This window comes from Rhinatrema bivittatum, chromosome 6 (genome assembly GCF_901001135.1).
Source record: "Rhinatrema bivittatum chromosome 6, aRhiBiv1.1, whole genome shotgun sequence".
NCBI lineage: Eukaryota > Metazoa > Chordata > Amphibia > Gymnophiona > Rhinatrematidae > Rhinatrema > Rhinatrema bivittatum.
Window position 1 is genome coordinate 104,273,188 of NC_042620.1, and position 18,442 is coordinate 104,291,629.

The window sequence follows — 18,442 nt, forward strand, 5'->3', positions numbered from 1 at the left end:
GCTTCACCTGCCAGTGGAGATCGGCAAACAGCTGCAGTGGTGGTTGCAAGTGGACCTTCTAAGGAAGGGGGTTTCCCTATGATCACTGGACTGGCTAGTATTCATGACTGATGTGAGCCTCCAGGGCAGGTTGACAGAGCAAGGGCGCTGGAGTACCGAAGAGTCTCTCTGGAGCATCAATTGGCTGAAAGCCCTTGCTGTTTGGTTGGCATGCTTACGATTTGTCGACTTTTCGGGGTCAAGTGGTCGGGATAATGTCAGAGAGTGAACAACAGTGGCTTACATCAATCCCTAGGGAGGAACAAAGACTCAGGTTTTGCAGGAGATAGCCCAGCTCATGGAAAGGGTGAAAGTGCTTCTTCAGATCTCAGCCTCCCACATTGCAGGAAAAGACAATGTAAGAGCTGACTTTTTCAGCAGAGTCTGTGAATGCAGGAGAAACGGAATTGTCAAACAAAGCATTCCAACTCAAAGTGGACCACTGGGACCTCCCATCTCTAGACCTGCTGGTGACATCTCATAATGCTAAGGTTCCTCATTTCTGTCGCAAGAGAGATCAAAAGTCCTTGGGCATAAATGCCCTCGTGCAGGAGTGACCAGTGGGTAAGCTCCTTTATGCCTTTTCTCTGTGGCCCATGATGGGCAGAATTATTTGGAGGATCCGAGAGTCACACACAGGGAATGGTGCTTCTGGTGGCATCAGATTGGCCCAGGAGGTCATGGTATGTAGATTTGTGAAGGCTCCTTGTGGACCCTCCTATCTGGTTTCCAGTTCACAGGGATCTGCTACGCCCTTGCTCTGTCAACTCCTGCCCTGGAGGCTCACATCAGTCATGAATACTAGCCAGTCCAGTGATCATAGGGAAACCCCCTTCCTGTTCTTCACGCACATCCGACTTGATTTTGTCTTGCAGTATGGCACTTGAGAAGGCTCAGATGCTGAAGCATGGATTTTCCCCTGCAGTGATTGCTACCTTGCTACGTGTGAGAAAGTTCTCCACTTCCTTGGCCTATGTGTGTGTTTGGCGAGTATTTGAGGCTTGGTATGAGGATCGAGGGGTTCTCCCTTGTTCAGTTAAGATACCCACTCATTTTGGAATTTTTGCAAGATGGATTGAGTAAGGGGATGGCTCTTAATTCTTTGAAGGTACAGGTGGCGGCTCTTGCCTGTTTCCAAGGTCAGGTGAATGGTGGACCCTTGTCGGCTCATCCAGATGTGGCTCGTTGCTTAATAGGAGTGAAGCACCTTCATTCTCCCCTGTGGTTGCCAAAGCCCTTGTGGAGTCTTAATCTGATTTTGGATTTTCTGGCTGGTCCCCCCTTTTGTCTGCTGCGTAGCCTTTCCTTAAGGTTACTTACCTTGAAAATGGTGTTTCTTGTGGCAATTTGTTTTGTGTGTAGAGTCTCCAAACTGCAGGCCTTGTCTTGCCAGGAACAATTTCTGTGATTGACTCCAGGGGGACCTTTTTGCTAAAGGTGTTCTCTGATTTTCACTTGAATTATTCAATTTCCTCACCAACTCTGGATTGCGAGAAAGAAATGGATAAATATCGCGTGTTATGGCCCTTGGATGTCAAGCATATCTTGAGATATTTTAGAAGTTTTTGAACCTCTCAGGAAGATGGACCGGCTGTTTATACTCCATAGTGTGAGTAAACAGGGTGAGCCGGCATAGTGGGCTACAATAGCCCTCTGCATTATGGAGGTTGTCACGGCCACGTATGTGGATGCTGATCAGCTGTTGTCTAGTCAGTTTAGGGCTCAGGCAGTGTCATGGGCAGAGATTAGATTGCTGTCTCCAATTGAGATATGCCGAGCTGCAATGTGGCCCTCCTTATATACCTTTTCCAGACATTACTGCTTGGATGTGCAGGCCCAGGAGGACACAGTCTTCACATGTATGGTTTTGATCGGACTGCGGGCAGCCTCCTGCCCTGTTCGAGAGTAGCTTTGGTACATCCCACTGGTTGTGGATCCACCTATCTGAATGCTAAGAGAGCAGAAATTACTACTTACCTGATAATTTCCTTTTCTTTAAGGAGGATAGGTGAATCCACCTTCCCGCCCTCGGCTGCTGGATGTTTGTGGTATTGTCATCCTTGTGCCTGTGTGTTCTAGAGGTTACTGGTAAGTGTCAATCCAGTTCCTAGACTAGTGTTATTACACTTCTTGTCTGAGCTTAGTGGTTTCCTGTTAGCTGAGTACTGGAGTAGTTGTCTGTTAACAATCAAGTTTTTGTTTATCCACAGTTGGTTTTTGCAGAGAATACTGGTGGGCTGATGTCAGTGCAGGGGTATATTTACCATTCCATCTGCTGATAGAGGTGCATAAGCCACTGGTCGTGGTTCCACCTATCCTCCTGAAAGAAAAGGAAATTATCAGGTAAATAGTAATTTCTCTGTTTTAAAATACCTTGCATAATATTCGCGTTAGGCCATTTACCGCGTGATAGACTAACATGGTTTAGTGAATGAGTACCTAAATTTTTACTTGAGGCAATAAGAGAGTGACGTGACTTACCCAAGGGCATACTGAGTATCAGTGGAATTTGAACTCTGGTTGAGTTAAAGCTTTTCTTTTCTACAGTGGTCGTTTAAAAAAGTTATCAACTTTTCTGATTTGGACTAAGTACCATATGTTTTCCTTTCAGTATCATCATATTTCTGTATTCTTCATTTTTGTTACTTTTTCATTCACCTAAGTGATTTAGGTAACTTCAGCACAGTAATACAGAGAGTTCATTGAGGGGAAATTGTGTTAGTGCATAGGTGGGCAACTCCAGACCTCAAAGACTGCCAGTGAGGTTTTCAAGATATCCCTAAATTATGTGCATGAAAGAGATTTATCTGTGCACTGCCAAGCTGTATACAAATTTTTCTCATGCATATTCAGTAGAGATGTCCTTTAAACCCAAATGGCTGGTGGCTCTCGGACTGGAGTTGCCCACCCCTGACTTGCGGGCCGATACAGTAAACTACGCGGGAGAGCGGGTGAGTGCGTCCCTAGTGCCTCTTTTTTGACGGAAGTGGTGGCTGTCAGCGAGTTTTACAGCTGATGCTCAATTATGCCGGCATCAGTTATCAAACCCGCTGACAGCCATGGGTTCGGAAACCGGACGCCGGCAAAATTGAGCGTCCGGTTTTTTTTTTTAACTTTGGGGGCCTTTGGGTAGGTGCTAATTTCTTAAAGTAAAATGTGCGGCTTCTTATGTAAGGATCTGTCACTAAAGACTTTTTTTTGTAGTGATCTGTTTGGCCAGGCACATCTCGGAGCTGCAGGCCTTGTCGAGCAGGGATCCCTTTTTTTTTTTTTTTTTTTTTTTTTTTTTTAGTATTCTCTCCAGATTCGGTCACCTTTCGCCTGGTCCCATTCTTCCTGCGCAAGGTGGTATCTGCTTTTCACATGAATCAACTGGTATCCTTTCCAACCTTTTATAGTAATGATTGTCAGGAAAAAGATAAAAGCCTGTCCCTACTAGATGTATGCTGTATACTTTTGAGATATCTGAAAGTAACAAATTCCTTTAGAAATCAAGCAAGCTGTTTGTTCTGTTTCGTGGCACCTGGAAAGGGGAAGCAGCCTCCAAGGCCATCATAGCTAGATGGATTAAGGGGGCAATATCGGTGGCCTACTTACTATTAGGCTAGCAGGCCCTGGTAGCACTCCTAGCACATTCTACAAAGGTACAGGCATTATCTTGGGCAGAGGCGGCTTCGTCCTGCCCGGAAGAAATTAGCAAGGCAGCTACTAGGTCATTCTTGTATTCCTTTGTCGAACATTACAGATTGGCTATACAGACCAGGGTAGGAGTCATTAGGATGGCCCTGTCTTCCACCTGCCCCAACAAGGAGTAGCTTTTCTAACTCCCATACTTGATGATTGTCCAACAGGAGGAAAAGGAAGGTTAAATTTATTTTTACCTGATGATTTTCTTTCCTTGAGTCTTGCTAGACTACTCCAGAGCCCACCCAGGAACACAGAGGTGATAAGGGCAAGAAAAGATATCTTTTGTTATCCTAATTTTGTTTCATTTCTTCTTTTCTTGACTTATCTCTTGTTCACGCAGTTTAGTTTAGTTTATTATTTAGATAAATCACCTTTCTTTGAAAATAATCAAAGTAATGTGGACCCTGAAAAGATATTTTATTATGGGGGTTTTTGAATTTGGTACTGGCAACAGCCTCAGGCCACGCTTCCATTATAGTCCAGAGTGTGGTCATAAAAGAAGTTCATCCTCTGACAAATTGTGAAGGGGGAAATATCATACATGATGATTAGTCTAGTCTAGCAGGAAATCAAGGAAAGAAAATTATTAGGTAAAAATAATTTAACCTTACACTGGAGACCCTTCTATTGTCTAATAGATCAAAAGGCTAGAGAAAAAGCATAGAGACAATTTTTTTTTTTTTTTGTATTGTCTCTATTCCTGTAGCACATAGGCGAAGGTACATTTGAAAGGCTAGTGAACCACCAGTTTATATGGAGTGATGTTTTGGAAGTGGGGTGCAGAATGCAGCATCCTGCCATTAGGTTTTTGTCTTTTTGTACTTGCCTACACATTCCACAACCTTGACAATTTGGAATCGTATAATACGTTTCTGTATTTTTTTTTTCTGAATCTGTGACCATTTTACTTAGGTTTATAGCTGTCAAACTCTTGGTATATTTTGGTCATAATAGCTGGCTGCCATTTATTGTTAGGTGTCTGTGAGTGCTTAATTATAGTGACAACAAGCAAAAATGCCATTGTATACGAAAACATACTGTCTTTAGAAGCTGATCAGTAGATGTCAGTTAAGAGAATGTGGTTGTTCTTCATAAATTCCAAAAGAATGTAAAGATGTGCTTATTTAAATATAAGAATTATCTCAGTTGCATGAACATCTCCAAAGTCTTTGCTGAATGGAGCAATATTTCAGAAAATGGGTTTCTGAGGGGGATTACATATGGGTATGATTTATCTAAATTGGGCTTCATACTTTTTGGTTTTGATAAGAGAAAAGCTCGTTTTAGCTGTTCTGTTCCTAAGACACAATCTAAAGTGTAATTGGTAGGGGCACCATTTTCTTTTTCTGTACACTGTTAACAGTACATGCAATAGAATAACCTGGACTAAAATCTGATGAAACATCATTTGATTGTGTTTTTTTTGTTTTTTTTTTTTTTAAGGTTTATAGCCAAGCCATGTGCCATGGGACTTAAAATTCAGGCCAATGGACCACAGAAAGCTCAGCACAATGCCATTCTGGAGAAAGTCTTCACCGCAATTACCAAGGTATGATACACTGGATAGTTATCCTTTTTTTTTTTTTTTTTTTTTTAAATTATGGCACCAAATCTCTTAGAAAGGTGAAACACCTTATGTGCAGAAGATGGGGAAATGCATTATTAAATAATGCACTGAAAAACACATCTTTTTACCAACTATATACGTTGTATAATTTAATGTCATGAGATCATTAATGAAATGAGCAAATAGAGTCCATTCTTACACCCCTCAAAAAATAATTAAAAATTATGCTAAGTTAAACTAGTAAGATGCATTCAAAAAACAGTTTAGGAAAAGTTTGGGATTTTTTGGGGAAGAAGGGAGGGGCCAAGAGCTTCTTTCCTTTCAGCTAGGATGGCCAACTTTTCCATAGACCAGGATTGGACACTTGAGGACCTGGGAGGGGAGGAGGAGGAGGTGGCGGCAAGTGGGTTGAAAAAAGAGTCGCACTTGCGTAAATTTGCCTCCACTTCCCTTGAACCTAATCCAGCGTCTGTACTGAGGACCCTCCAGTTACTGCTGATTTTTTACTTTTTTTTTAGAACTTGCTTTTTACCTGACCAAGTGCTGCATTTTCCCTAGAAGCTACTACTTGAAATTTTCCCAGGCACTAAGTGACATGAGTGCTGGAAGAAGAGGCTGCAGTACTGCTGGGCCTGGCCATGCCACACAAGCCATGGGAGTAGAGCAGTGGTCCCCAACCCTGTCCTGGGGGACCCACCAGCCAGTCTGGTTTTCAGGATCCTAAAAACCCGACTGGCTGGAGGGCCCCCCAGGACAGGGTTGGGGACCACTGGAGTAGAGGAAGAGTCAGCTGTGGTAGCAGGTAGCAAAAGCTCATTAGGAGAGGACAGCGGTGGTGGCCAGCGGTGTAGTTAGCAGTGAATGGCCCCCCCCATAACACCATGTGCAAGGATATTAGGAATACCAGGCAAACCTTACAGCCTTGAGCCCTCCCCTGCACCACATAGCCCTCTCCACACACAATTAAAAATTATGCATTTATAACAGGTTTTACATGAAAAAGAAAAAAGTACAGTCATCTGAGGTAAAAATAACACAACAATATGTATATAAATATTTTCATGCACTGCTATGGTGCCAGCCATAAAACCCTGTGCAAAAGATACTTGGAACTCATATGACATTGGGAAACTACAGTGGTATTATATCACTGAAGGTACACACGTTCCCCAATACAATTATATTCTTCACACAAAGGAAACATTTATTTGCTTTATCACAAATGAGCCATTTATTAATACAATGTTGTATATAGCTACATTATTTAAAAATATTCCCTCATATCCCCCCCCCCCCATATTATCTCATTCACACATACACCATTCATACCATTTCCTTAAAACCCACAAATACAAATGCCCAACACTATAGGATCCTATTTGTTTCACCCTCTTTGGGCTTCCTCAGGGATTATAATAAACAATTTTTTCAATACATTATCCTCAATTGTTCTTACATACTAATTCTCCTGTTAGTTTCTTCTCTTGTAATCCTTAACCTGCCATAATGTTCTTCACATATTCATGCTCTTGGATACTGTATTGTTGTGTATTCTTCAAAAAACTTTAACTTTAATGACAAAATAGATCTTTTATTTTTCTCTTCAACTTCTCCTCACAATGATGAAGTTTACCCACAACTTTTTCTACAAGAGAAAAACACAATTTACATGCTACCCAAAATTTTTAAAATATTATGTTACCCATTCACTCAAACCCACATTTTTACAATAATTTTACCTGCACTTTATTTCCTGTAGCAAATCTTATCCCCATCCGGTTCCATTCCACCACCCGGATACTGCGCCATGAGCTGCCACTTCTTCCATTTATCTTAAACACGCACGTGGCTCTATATAAAACCAATTCATTCACAATCAATACTCCGCTTTTATTTAAATCCACGACTAATGCCCTCTCATCTGAGTTAATCATAATATTGCAATAATTACCTATACGATCCCCTTCCCTTAATTTTCAAATTTGGATCTTTCCTACTGTTCTTCTATTTTTCTCTTAAAGAAAGAAGGAAAATGAAACCGTTTTCAGCATTAACATCGTGTATGATCCTTCTCAAAAAGTTCTCTACAACTCAACCACACTTTTCAAAGCCATTTTTACACAAACAAACCTTACCAGAAAATTACCTTCATTTCACCGTTTATCCACTCCTACAACCTTGGCCCCGCCACGCCTGCATACCTCAGTACTTCCTTCGTCTAACCTGACCTTTTTATTATGCAAAATAACCCAAAATGCATCATTCCTACTTCTCATACTCTACACCCCTACTTCCACAATCCCAAACATGCCACGCGTGCACTATACAAACCACCTTCAATATTGACATCATTACTTAAACCAGAACCCCGACCCATCTTCCACATCAAAAAATTTTTAACCAATAAATCTATCACCATGCACTACCATAATCACAGTAATGCCTGCCACTCAATTTCTCTATTAAGTCCCTTAAGGACAAGCGTCTGCCACTCATGAATAAATATTTTGTTCTTTTAACATAAATTTTTTTGGTGACATTAGGGGAACTTACATGTTATTTCACAACTAAGGAATGTGTTTCTTGATTGCCCCAAATAAATATATAACAAATATTACACCTGGCCCTAAAACACCAATATATTCCTATTAGGAAAACAGAGTAAGCCAGGCTGCAATAGATCCCTATACAGAAATTACATCTTACAGAATATCACAGTTGTGTTATACAAACAGAACACAGACAGACCATCATCAAATACACAATAAACAGACCATAAAGCATAAATAGAAACATGTACACCAAAACTAAACTGGAAACTGCAACAAGCCAGATTCTACATGCAGTGCACCAATGGAAAAATGGAAACATCACCATTCCTCATAAAACATAAAACAAGAAAATCAAGAAAAATAAAACACAACAATTAAACCCTACTAATAACAAAAAAAATAAATATTTCAAAAAGCTGATGAGTAGAATAAATCTAATAATTTAACTCGGACATATTGACAAATTTCCCAAACAACAATAAAATGTTTCAGGCAGCAAACACATTAAATAATACACAATACTTAAAATGAATAAGGATTTAAAAAAAAAACAAACAAAAAAAACCCAAACAAACCCCATGCTCCATACCTGCAGATTTTGATTTCTACTCACCCCTGTGATTGTTGTGGAATAGTGGGAACGATGCGCAGACTTTTCTCCTCTTTAATATACACATACATGTTTACTCTCTCACACATGCTCACACATGGTCTTTCTCACTCATGCTTCATTCCCATGGCCAGCCATGCAACAGCATGGGGACCGGGAGAATACTAGGTAGGGAAGGGGGGAGACTGGGGTTAGAGTAAGTATGCTGGGCAGGGGGGATCAGGGGATTGTTCAGCAGGGAGAGGGGAATGGCAAGGGAGGGGATTCTGGGCAGGGAGAGGGTCAGGAAAAGGGGGTACAGTACAGGCGGGGGCAGAGCCTGGGGTTTGACTACAGTACGCTTCACATGTTTGTTTTAATAGAAGGTAATTCCAATTTAAGGGAGAAGATTAAGGTGATTTTCCTTTTTTTTTTTTTTTTTTTTTCCCCTCCTCCCCACAACTACTACTGACCTGGATTGTTTGGCTCAGCTACAGAAACACCAGTGAGTAGAATTAAATAGGCTGCTGTCAGTCAGCAGGAGGAGGCACCAATAGCATCAACAACTAGCAGGACAGAAAACAGGGGAGGGGGCAACAGCCAGGTGGAGCCACACAGTGTGAAACTGAAGCAACTGGCCAGGTTCAGACTTGACAGCAAGAGCTAATGGATAAACGCCATTAAGCATAGCCCCCGTGATCAGCGAGCAACCACAGTGATAACACGGTGAGGGCCACTGTCAGACTGAAACATGAGCTGTGAGTGAAACAGACGATAGTATGCTGCCACTACCCCACCCTACCCCAGAGAAAAAGCGAGGGACCATCGCGGGTGCCTCAGTCACTGGGAGGGGTTCAGTGGGAGTAAAGGTATGGCAGCAGGCTTCTGCTGGATGGGCCAAGTAAATTGAGAGAGGAGGGATGAGCAGCTTCAAGCAGGCACTAAGAGCATACCTTTAGCAAGCTGAGCATGCTCTTAATGCTTCTGTAGCTGCAGGAGCCTGCACCAGCTGATTGGTGCACCAGGCTTCAAACCTGTGCCTAATCTGATTGGCACTGGCAAGGCCACAATAGATGAACTTTGTTTGCTGCCTTGAACCCGGTTTTACAGTGTCCGGTTCCCCTTGTAACTGGACACTGGACAAGACACTGGAAATCTGGACTGTCCTGTTCAAAACCTGGCATTTGTTCACCCTATTTTTAGTGACAGTATCTGAGCTGTGAGGCACAGATCACTCTACCCTCCAGAACTAGGTTCATCCTGGTGTGGTGTGTTCTTAGCCATCCACTAACTCATGGGTGCTGCTTGGGGCTGCATCTTCAGTGTGCTGGCTCCTGATATAACAACATAAAATGTGACCCATTCGCAACCATCCTAGACAGGACATAATCCAGCATTTGCCCCAGACAGCAAGTCCGGCATCACATTGCCTCGCCACCACTGCTCGGGTACCCTGCCACCAGAATGAGGCAGTTGGTGACTTGCCTTATGCCTCCCCATCAACTCGCTGCGGCAGTGGAGACCCTGTCACAAAAGTATGCTTTCAAGGCTTCCTGCAGTGAGTTGTTAAATAGGTCCTGCCCGATGTCAGACAAGTGGAATCTATTCTCAGAAAACTTAAACCAGCTTCCCACCCTTCAGACACCATTCCCACAAAATCCCTCCTCTCCATCCCGAACACTATATCCAAACCCATCGCAGACATCATAAACTCCTCCCTCTCTTCAGGCTCTGTCCCAGATGCTCTTAAACAAGCTATTGTCAAGCCCCCTCCTAAAAAAACCAACACTAGACCCTAAAGACCCCGCTAACTTCCGCCCTATCTCTAACCTGCCCTTCCTATCCAAAATTATGGAAAAGATTGTAAACATCCAACTTACAGAATATCTAGAAAGCAACAACATTCTGCATCCAGCCCAATACGGCTTCTGTAAATACCTCAATACAGAAACCCTCCTGCTCTCCCTCACGGACCACTTACTCATAGGCATGGACCGAGGCAACTGTTACCTCCTCGCCCTACTCGACATCTCAGCTGCCTTTGATACCATCAACCATAACCTCCTCATCAACCGGCTATCCGAAATAGGCATCTCAGGCCTAGCCCTACTATGGTTTAAATCCTACTTATCTAACAGAAAGTTCTCCGTCAAGATAGGAAACGCCAACTCCACACTCTATCCCTTGTCTCAAGGTGTCCCACAAGGCTCCTCCCTCTCCTCCACCCTTTTCAACATTTATCTCACACCTCTATGTCAGCTCCTCACAGACCTCGGCCTCAAATTCTACCTCTATGCAGATGACGTTCAAATCGTCATTCCCATTCACAACTCTCTCTCAGATGCCCTTGCCTTCTGGAACACATGTCTTGCCAACATCAATGACTTCCTCACCAACATCCACCTCGCTCTAAACTCCTCCAAAACAGAGCTGCTCCTTATCTCTCCTCACCTCCCTCCCAAACCACCGATCTCCAACGATCCAGCTTTCAACGTCATAACACCCCAACCCACAGTAAGAGACCTTGGGGTTATCATAGATCAACAACTCAATCTCAAAAAACAGATCAACTCCATCCTCAAAGAAGGTTTCTTCAAGCTTCACATCCTGAAGAAACTCAGACCCCTCCTCCACTATCATGACTTCCGCACCGTCGTCCAAGCCACCCTTTCCTCAAAGCTGGACTACTGTAATGCCCTCTTCCTTGGCCTACCCTCCTCCACCACCAAGCCCTTACAAATGCTCCAGAATGCCATCGCCAGGGTCATCACCAACTCAAGGAAAGCTGATCACATTACCCCAGTACTCAAAGAACTCCACTGGCTCCCCATCGCATCCCGAATTCTCTTCAAAATTCTAACCATAGTGCACAAGTCCATCCACTCGCACAATTCCAATTGGTTGGATGAACCCTTTCGTCCTATACGCACTGAACGACCCACTCGCACTGTCAACAAAGGCACCCTCTCCATTCCCCCATTGAAAAAAGCCCACCTCTCCTCTACTAGGGACCGTGCACTATCCATTGCAGGCCCTAAACAATGGAACACCCTCCCTACCACTCTCAGGCTAGAGCCATGTTACGCCAAGTTCAGAAAAAAACTTAAAACATGGCTCTTCCGACAAGCCTACCCTGATTAAGTACACCGACTTCTGCAAGTATCTTGCCTACGCCTTGTATATTCCTGTAAATAGTCCGTTGCAGTTTTTATTTATTGCTTTAATTCCTCCACCTCCTGCTCTTTGTATACTCCTCCTTGTTCGCCCTCCCTGTTCATTGTAATTTCTACCTTTAAAGTTACATTGTAAACCGGTATGATGTATGCATACTAATACCGGTATATAAAAGTTTTTTAAATAAAATAAATAAAATAAATGAACCAAATCACCTCGATACAGTCCTTCACATTGAATATCAGCCCACTCATGTTGAATCTGACGCCCCTCCCTAAAACCTGCAGGCATGCACTCACCTGCCTGTTTAACTTCCTGAGCCCCCTGTTCCACAACTTTGTCGCCCTATTTTTTCTGCGTTATATCTGACCATACCAAACAACTGTGTTTGAATAATGCAGCTAACACCTTGAAGTCCTCCCTGATTGCCTTAAGCAGCTGCCTGGTAGGTATTCTGCCGAGATCATTACTGGCCAAGTGAATAATAACATGCGACTGAGTGCACGCCGACTCAACAGAGGCAACAGTTGTTCCCACAGCATGCCATGGTTACCGATCCATTGGTGAAAAAAGCAAAAATGGCCAGGTAGTTCACTACCATGCCCCTGGACACCCCTGTCTCCTTTGCCCTTGCAATGTATTGAATGATCATGTTCGCTGGTATTTGGCCCTGCACTCAACCAAGCCCTTTCAAAAATGCCTGTACACACTTGTAGCCACGAGAAAAGGCAGCCCACGTTGCTGGAGCTACCACACTGCGTAACAGGTCCTTGGTGGATGGTCACATCCCAATGGTCCCTAGGCACTCTGGGAACCTTGTAGCCTACTCGTCCACGTTCAGAACCTGTGTGCGAAATGAATTTCATTTAGCACAACAGGGAATCGGCCATGCCATTGCTTACACCGGGCACGTGGTGCGCCTTAATAGTCGTGTTTAAGCGCAAACACTGGAGAACTATTTCCCTGCACAGCTCCCTCACCTGCGGACATTTCACAGAGTGCCTATAGATAACCTCTGCCACTGCTCAGTTGTCTCACCAAAAGTCATGGGATAGGTGGCGATGTCCTTTCGTGGATTGCAAACTGGCTAAAAGACAGGAAACAGAGAGTAGGATTAAATGGGCAATTTTCTGAGTGGACAGTGGAGTGCCTCAGGGATCTGTATTGGGACCCTTACTGTTCAATATATTTATAAATGATCTGGAAAGAAATACGACGAGTGAGATAATCAAATTTGCAGATGACACAAAATTGTTCAGAGTAGTTAAATCACAAGCAGATTGTGATAAATTGCAGGAAGACCTTGTGAGACTGGAAAATTGGGCATCCAAATGGCAGATGAAATTTAATGTGGATAAGTGCAAGGTGATGCATATAGGGAAAAATAACCCATGCTATAATTACACAATGTTGGGTTCTATATTAGGTGCTACAACCCAAGAAAGAGATCTAGGTGTCATAGTGGATAACACATTGAATTCGTCGGTGCAGTGTGCTGCGGCAGTCAAAAAAGCAAACAGAATGTTGGGAATTATTAGAAAAGGAATGATGAATAAAACGGAAAATGTCATAATGCCTCTGTATCGCTCCATGGTGAGACCGCACCTTGAATACTGTGTACAATTCTGGTCGCCACATCTCAAAAAAGATATAATTGTGATGGAGAAGGTACAGAGAAGGGCTACCAAAATGATAAGGGGAATGGAACAACTCCCCTATGAGGAAAGACTAAAGAGGTTAGGACTTTTCAGCTTGGAGAAGAGACGACTGAGGGGGGATATGATAGAGGTGTTTAAAATCATGAGAGGTCTAGAACGGGTAGATGTGAATCGGTTATTTACTCTTTCGGATAGTAGAAAGACTAGGGGGCACTCCATGAAGTTAGCATGGGGCACATTTAAAACTAATTGGAGAAAGTTCTTTTTTACTCAACGCACAATTAAACTCTGGAATTTGTTGCCAGAGAATGTGGTTCGTGCAGTTAGTATAGCTGTGTTTAAAAAAGGATTGGATAAGTTCTTGGAGGAGAAGTCCATTACCTGCTATTAAGTTCACTTAGAGAATAGCCACTGCCATTAGCAATGGTTACATGGAATAGACTTAGTTTTTGGGTACTTGCCAGGTTCTTATGGCCTGGATTGGCCACTGTTGAAAACAGGATGCTGGGCTTGATGGACCCTTGGTCTGACCCAGTATGGCATTTTCTTATGTTCTTAAGATTCTTTTGTTGGCCAGCTGTTTGCCCCATACAACCAGGGCCACCTATATGGGGAATAATTTGAGAAATGTTATGTTCCTCGTCAAACCCCTTTCACTCCATGTTGTAGGCCAGGGTTTGATGCACCATGAGCCTTGAAAATATACTCTAAATCTCCCTCCAACTGAAGCATCTGAGTAAATATCCAAGTCGCGGTTCGAGACTGGGGGGGTTCTTGCCAAATTGATACCCCATTGAATTTGCCCAGAAAATTGACCCAAACGTCCACATCCTTCTTTATGGCTGCGGATACATGAATAAAAAGATGCAGCTTGCTGATTCCCACAGTAGCCTGGGACAACCTCCTGAGAAATACCCTCCCCATGGAGATGACTCGGCATGCAAAGTTAAGACTACCCAAGAGTGACTGTATGTTAGCCAAGGTCAGTTTTTTTGCTGCTAATGCATTTTCAAGCATTTCCCTCAGCTTACACAACTTGTCAGCTGGTAGCCTAGATATCATCTCCTGGGAATCCAGCTCAGTGCCCAAGAAGGGCAAAACTGTGAATGGACCCTCAGTCTTGTCCCTAGCTAGTAGGACTCCAAACTCGGCAGCCATATCCTGAAATTCGTCTAATAACTTAGCGCAAGTGTCTGACCTGCCAGGTTCAACAAAGTTATCCAAGTAGTGAATGATGTTCAGCATGCCAAACCTCTGTTCCACCACCCGATGTAATAAAGAACTGAATAACTCAAAGGATGCACATGGAAGCATACATCCCATTGGCATGCATTTTTCAAAAACATTTGCCCCCTGAATTGGAAACCAAGTAGAGGGAAACTACCCAGATGGACAGGGAGCAACCTGAATGCTGATTCATTGTTCTTAAACATTAAGGCACCCTTCCCACATCTCCTTAATGCGAGCTGTCGAAAGACGTGTATTGTACGGAACACTCATCCCATAGCAAATAGTCATTAACCGACCTCCCTGGTGGATACGACAGATTTTGTATCAGTCTAAATTTCCCAGGCTCCTTTTTGGGCACCACCGCCAGAGGAGAAAATATAATCTCCGCAAACAGTGGTCCTGTGAAGGGACTGACCATCCTGCCTAGAGCTATCTCGGCGTTAATCTTCTGCTGCACTACCTCAATGTGACATGCCCCAGAAAGGAATTCGGATCACCCATCGAAACCCTTGCAAGATCTTAATGGCTGCACCCTGCTTGGGGGTAACAATTGAGCCAGGCCATCATACTGCCCAGCTTAATCGAAGTTGGTGCCCTCACATGCAAACCGCCCTCATTTGACTTTGGTAGAACTCTCCGCATTAAGCCTCTTGCTGAACCAAGCTGCTGGATGGGACCCAGAGTACACTGTACAAGTGTGCCTGAACTTGCAGACCTGGAAATTGCAAGTGGACTTGTTAAAACACCAGCAGACCTTGTTATTGGTGGACATGAATGACGTGGCAACTGTATTGTTAGGTTTGTGTGATGCTGACCCCCTCACACCCACATCAGCTGCCTTATTCATCTGCCTAAGCCAAAGCCCCACATCCTGAATGCCCCATGATATGGACCGGTTCTCCTCCATTTTGTCCCTGAAACGCTGATCATAGTTCATACACTACTTATACGCTGATGATATTCAGATTTTACTACCAATCGAAGACTCACTGGAAAAAACATTAAACCTAGCAATCATGTACCTTGACGTTATTAAACAACTACTAAACCAAATGGAGCTAGTCATCAACATAGAGAAAACTGAATTCCTCCATCTTGAACGAAAAAACATGACAGTCATCCAAACCCCGATCCTACTTAGAAAACAATCAGAAAATTGGAATAGCCGAGAAAGTATGGAACCTCGGTGTAATAATAGACACAGAACTTAGCCTCAAACAACACATATCATTAAAAATCAAAGAAGGATATGCCAAACTAATGGTCCTCAGGAAACTTAAACCGTTACTAAATCAATCTAACTTCCGAACTGTCCTACAAGCTTTAATATTTGCCAGCACTGACTACTGTAATGCCTTACTATTAGGATTACCGTACATGACATTAAGACCACTCCAAAACTCAGCCGCAAGAGTTTTGACAGGAAAAAGAAAGAGATCATATAACTGAAACACTAGCTGAACTACACTGGCTGCCAATTGAATACAGGGTAAAATATAAAACCCTTTGCACTATACATAAACTAATCCATGATGAAAAAGCTGAATGGCTAAACACAGCACTCCGCGTCCATGTCCCTAACAGAAACCTGAGATCCGCCAACAAAGCCCTCCTAACCATCCCCTCAGTAAAAACTGCAAAACTAACTCAAGTCAGAGAAAGAGCACTATCATTGGCCGGACCGTTACCATGGAACACCATGCCCATAGAGATAAGACTACAGAGAGATTTCAAGACTTTCAAAAAGAGCTTAAAGACATGGCTCTTTAGAGAAGCCTTTCCACAAAGAGAGCGAGAGAGAAAAACGCTGAAAGCTGTACACATAAAAGCTTCATTCAGCACTAGCACATTCTATGTATGTACGTCATGTTTTTGTCTATTGCACCTTTTAAATTAAATGTATAATTTAACAGTCTTTATCTTAGTCACAGGTCAGATTAATCATCACTAAACTCTTAGCCATTACTATGAAACGATGTTACCGAGATCATCAGGCACCTCCATTACTAATAATAGGAACAGTTGCATGTACAATTTACCATATGTGCCTACATGTAAACTGTTGTGATTGTATTCTACTAAACGACGGTATAGAAAAGATTTTAAATAAACAAGCATGTCTACCCCTTGTATTCTCTATATGCCTCAAGTATGGTATCACACCTTAATCACTCCTCCACTAACAGTGATATTCAACTTAGATCAATCAACCTGGACATAAATATCCCATCACCGCTTGTATACTATAAATATATTCTTTTTGCTTATTCTTACATAAACTTCTTCAGTCGTTCCTGTTCCCCACCGGATAATCTAATTCTTTTATATAAATTATTTGTAATTTTTTTCAAAGCACCTTAATAAAATTTTTTAGGAGAGGTTGTAAGCTTCATATAATTATTTGTACCCCCGGCACTATAGTTGTTATTTATAATCATCAACTTCCAACCACCAGCCTTGTGTATTTTTCTTAAAGTGCAATATCAAGTATAATTTAAATTGAATGGCTTAAAACTTTCAAAAGTACTATTCCTTGTCCCACAATTTTTCACACACTGATAAACAGCCCCGCTTACTGTCCCATATTGTTGTTAACCGTCCCAACATGACCAGGTTTCAAACAAACCATCCTTTCTCAGGGGATATAGATCTGTTGTAATTTGCGGGTCCTTTCTGAAAAAACGTATTTCTTTCAAACTTTCTCTTATTTTGCCATTTTGTTCAGAATGTACAAATAATTTATATAAAAGAATTAGATTATCTGGTGGGGAATAAGAACGACTGAAGAAGTTTATATAAGAATAAGTAAAAAAATAAATATATATTTATAGATTCAAGTATGGTATCGGCATAATTCAACATGGGTCTGTACTGGCTAGATCATTCTGCCCTACCACACTGATCATCCTGAGGAAAGCCCTGGTCCAGTTAACTATGTTCTTAGGCATCTTATCATCTGGACTGCTTACCTCATCCAACCCTTGCTCTTCTTCCTATCACCCCTCTTCCTTCTCCCTTCCAATAAGCTAAAAATATCTACATAAGTGCGCCTCTTGATCTTTTTTACGCAGCACCCTGGGAATGCTCTTCCACACCTGTGGCAAGGTAGTGAGTGCAGGCGGTCCCCTACTCACTTTGTCCGGATCGGCCGAAGGCCTGGATGTGCCCTCATTACTTGACAAGTCTGAACTGGATGATTTGGACAAACCGCTGGAACTGGACCCAGTCCTCCCGACCTGCCTCCTGCTGTGCTTCCTCCTCCTGTCCTGCACTGCGGTCCCTGTCTTAACTGACCTCCTGGGACCTTTATCTGCCTTGCCATCATCCCGGCCTTTATCCTTGCCCACACCCGGCGTAGGCATGTCTGTTCTTTCACTGGGTGAGAGCGTACCTGACCCAACCCCCAACAATGTTCCTGAACCAACAACGCAGGTGGCTGTCACAGGATGCTCGATCTCCACTCACATGGTGCTTCCACTGCCCTGGACTGTCTTACGGAAGAATTCTTGCGCTGCTGTACTCCCGACACTCCCAGGTCAGAGCTGCCTTGAGCTCGCTGAGTAGTCTTGCTCTGGTCCAGGCTGTCTGCTCACATGGCTGCAACTTGGCCAGGCAATCCAGCCGATGAGGCCATGTTAATATACATAGCCCAGAAAGATGGAATGCACAAATTTACCCCCAGATAGTTCAGGTAACCAGGACCCCATTATGCAGCCGGGATTCCCGGAACTGTTGGTACGTTGCTTGCCTGGTCTTCCCCTGTGTCCACACCTGCAGCTGCTGTGGGCCAGGCCATGTCAAGCCCGGTGCACCTCTGAATCCCATGCTGAATCTGGCAAGAAATGCTCCACCCGGAGCATGTCCGGCCTACATCAAGCTTCCAGGGGTAGTTGCAAGGCCTTGTTCGGCCCACCTGGATGTCTGCAGTCTGTCCAACACCACTGTG

At 43.2% G+C, this 18,442-nt stretch overlaps 1 protein-coding gene across 2 annotated transcripts in view; it reads left to right on the forward strand.

Annotated features, from left to right (window-relative positions):
• The window catches only part of CERS6 (ceramide synthase 6), a 373,746-nt gene that overhangs the window by 85,745 nt on the left and 269,559 nt on the right, over nt 1-18,442 (forward strand). For both annotated transcript variants that reach the window (XM_029605674.1, XM_029605675.1), the window contains exon 2: nt 5,170-5,275. In XM_029605674.1, coding sequence (XP_029461534.1) covers nt 5,170-5,275 — 106 coding nt within the window. The remainder of the gene's footprint in view (nt 1-5,169; nt 5,276-18,442) is intronic.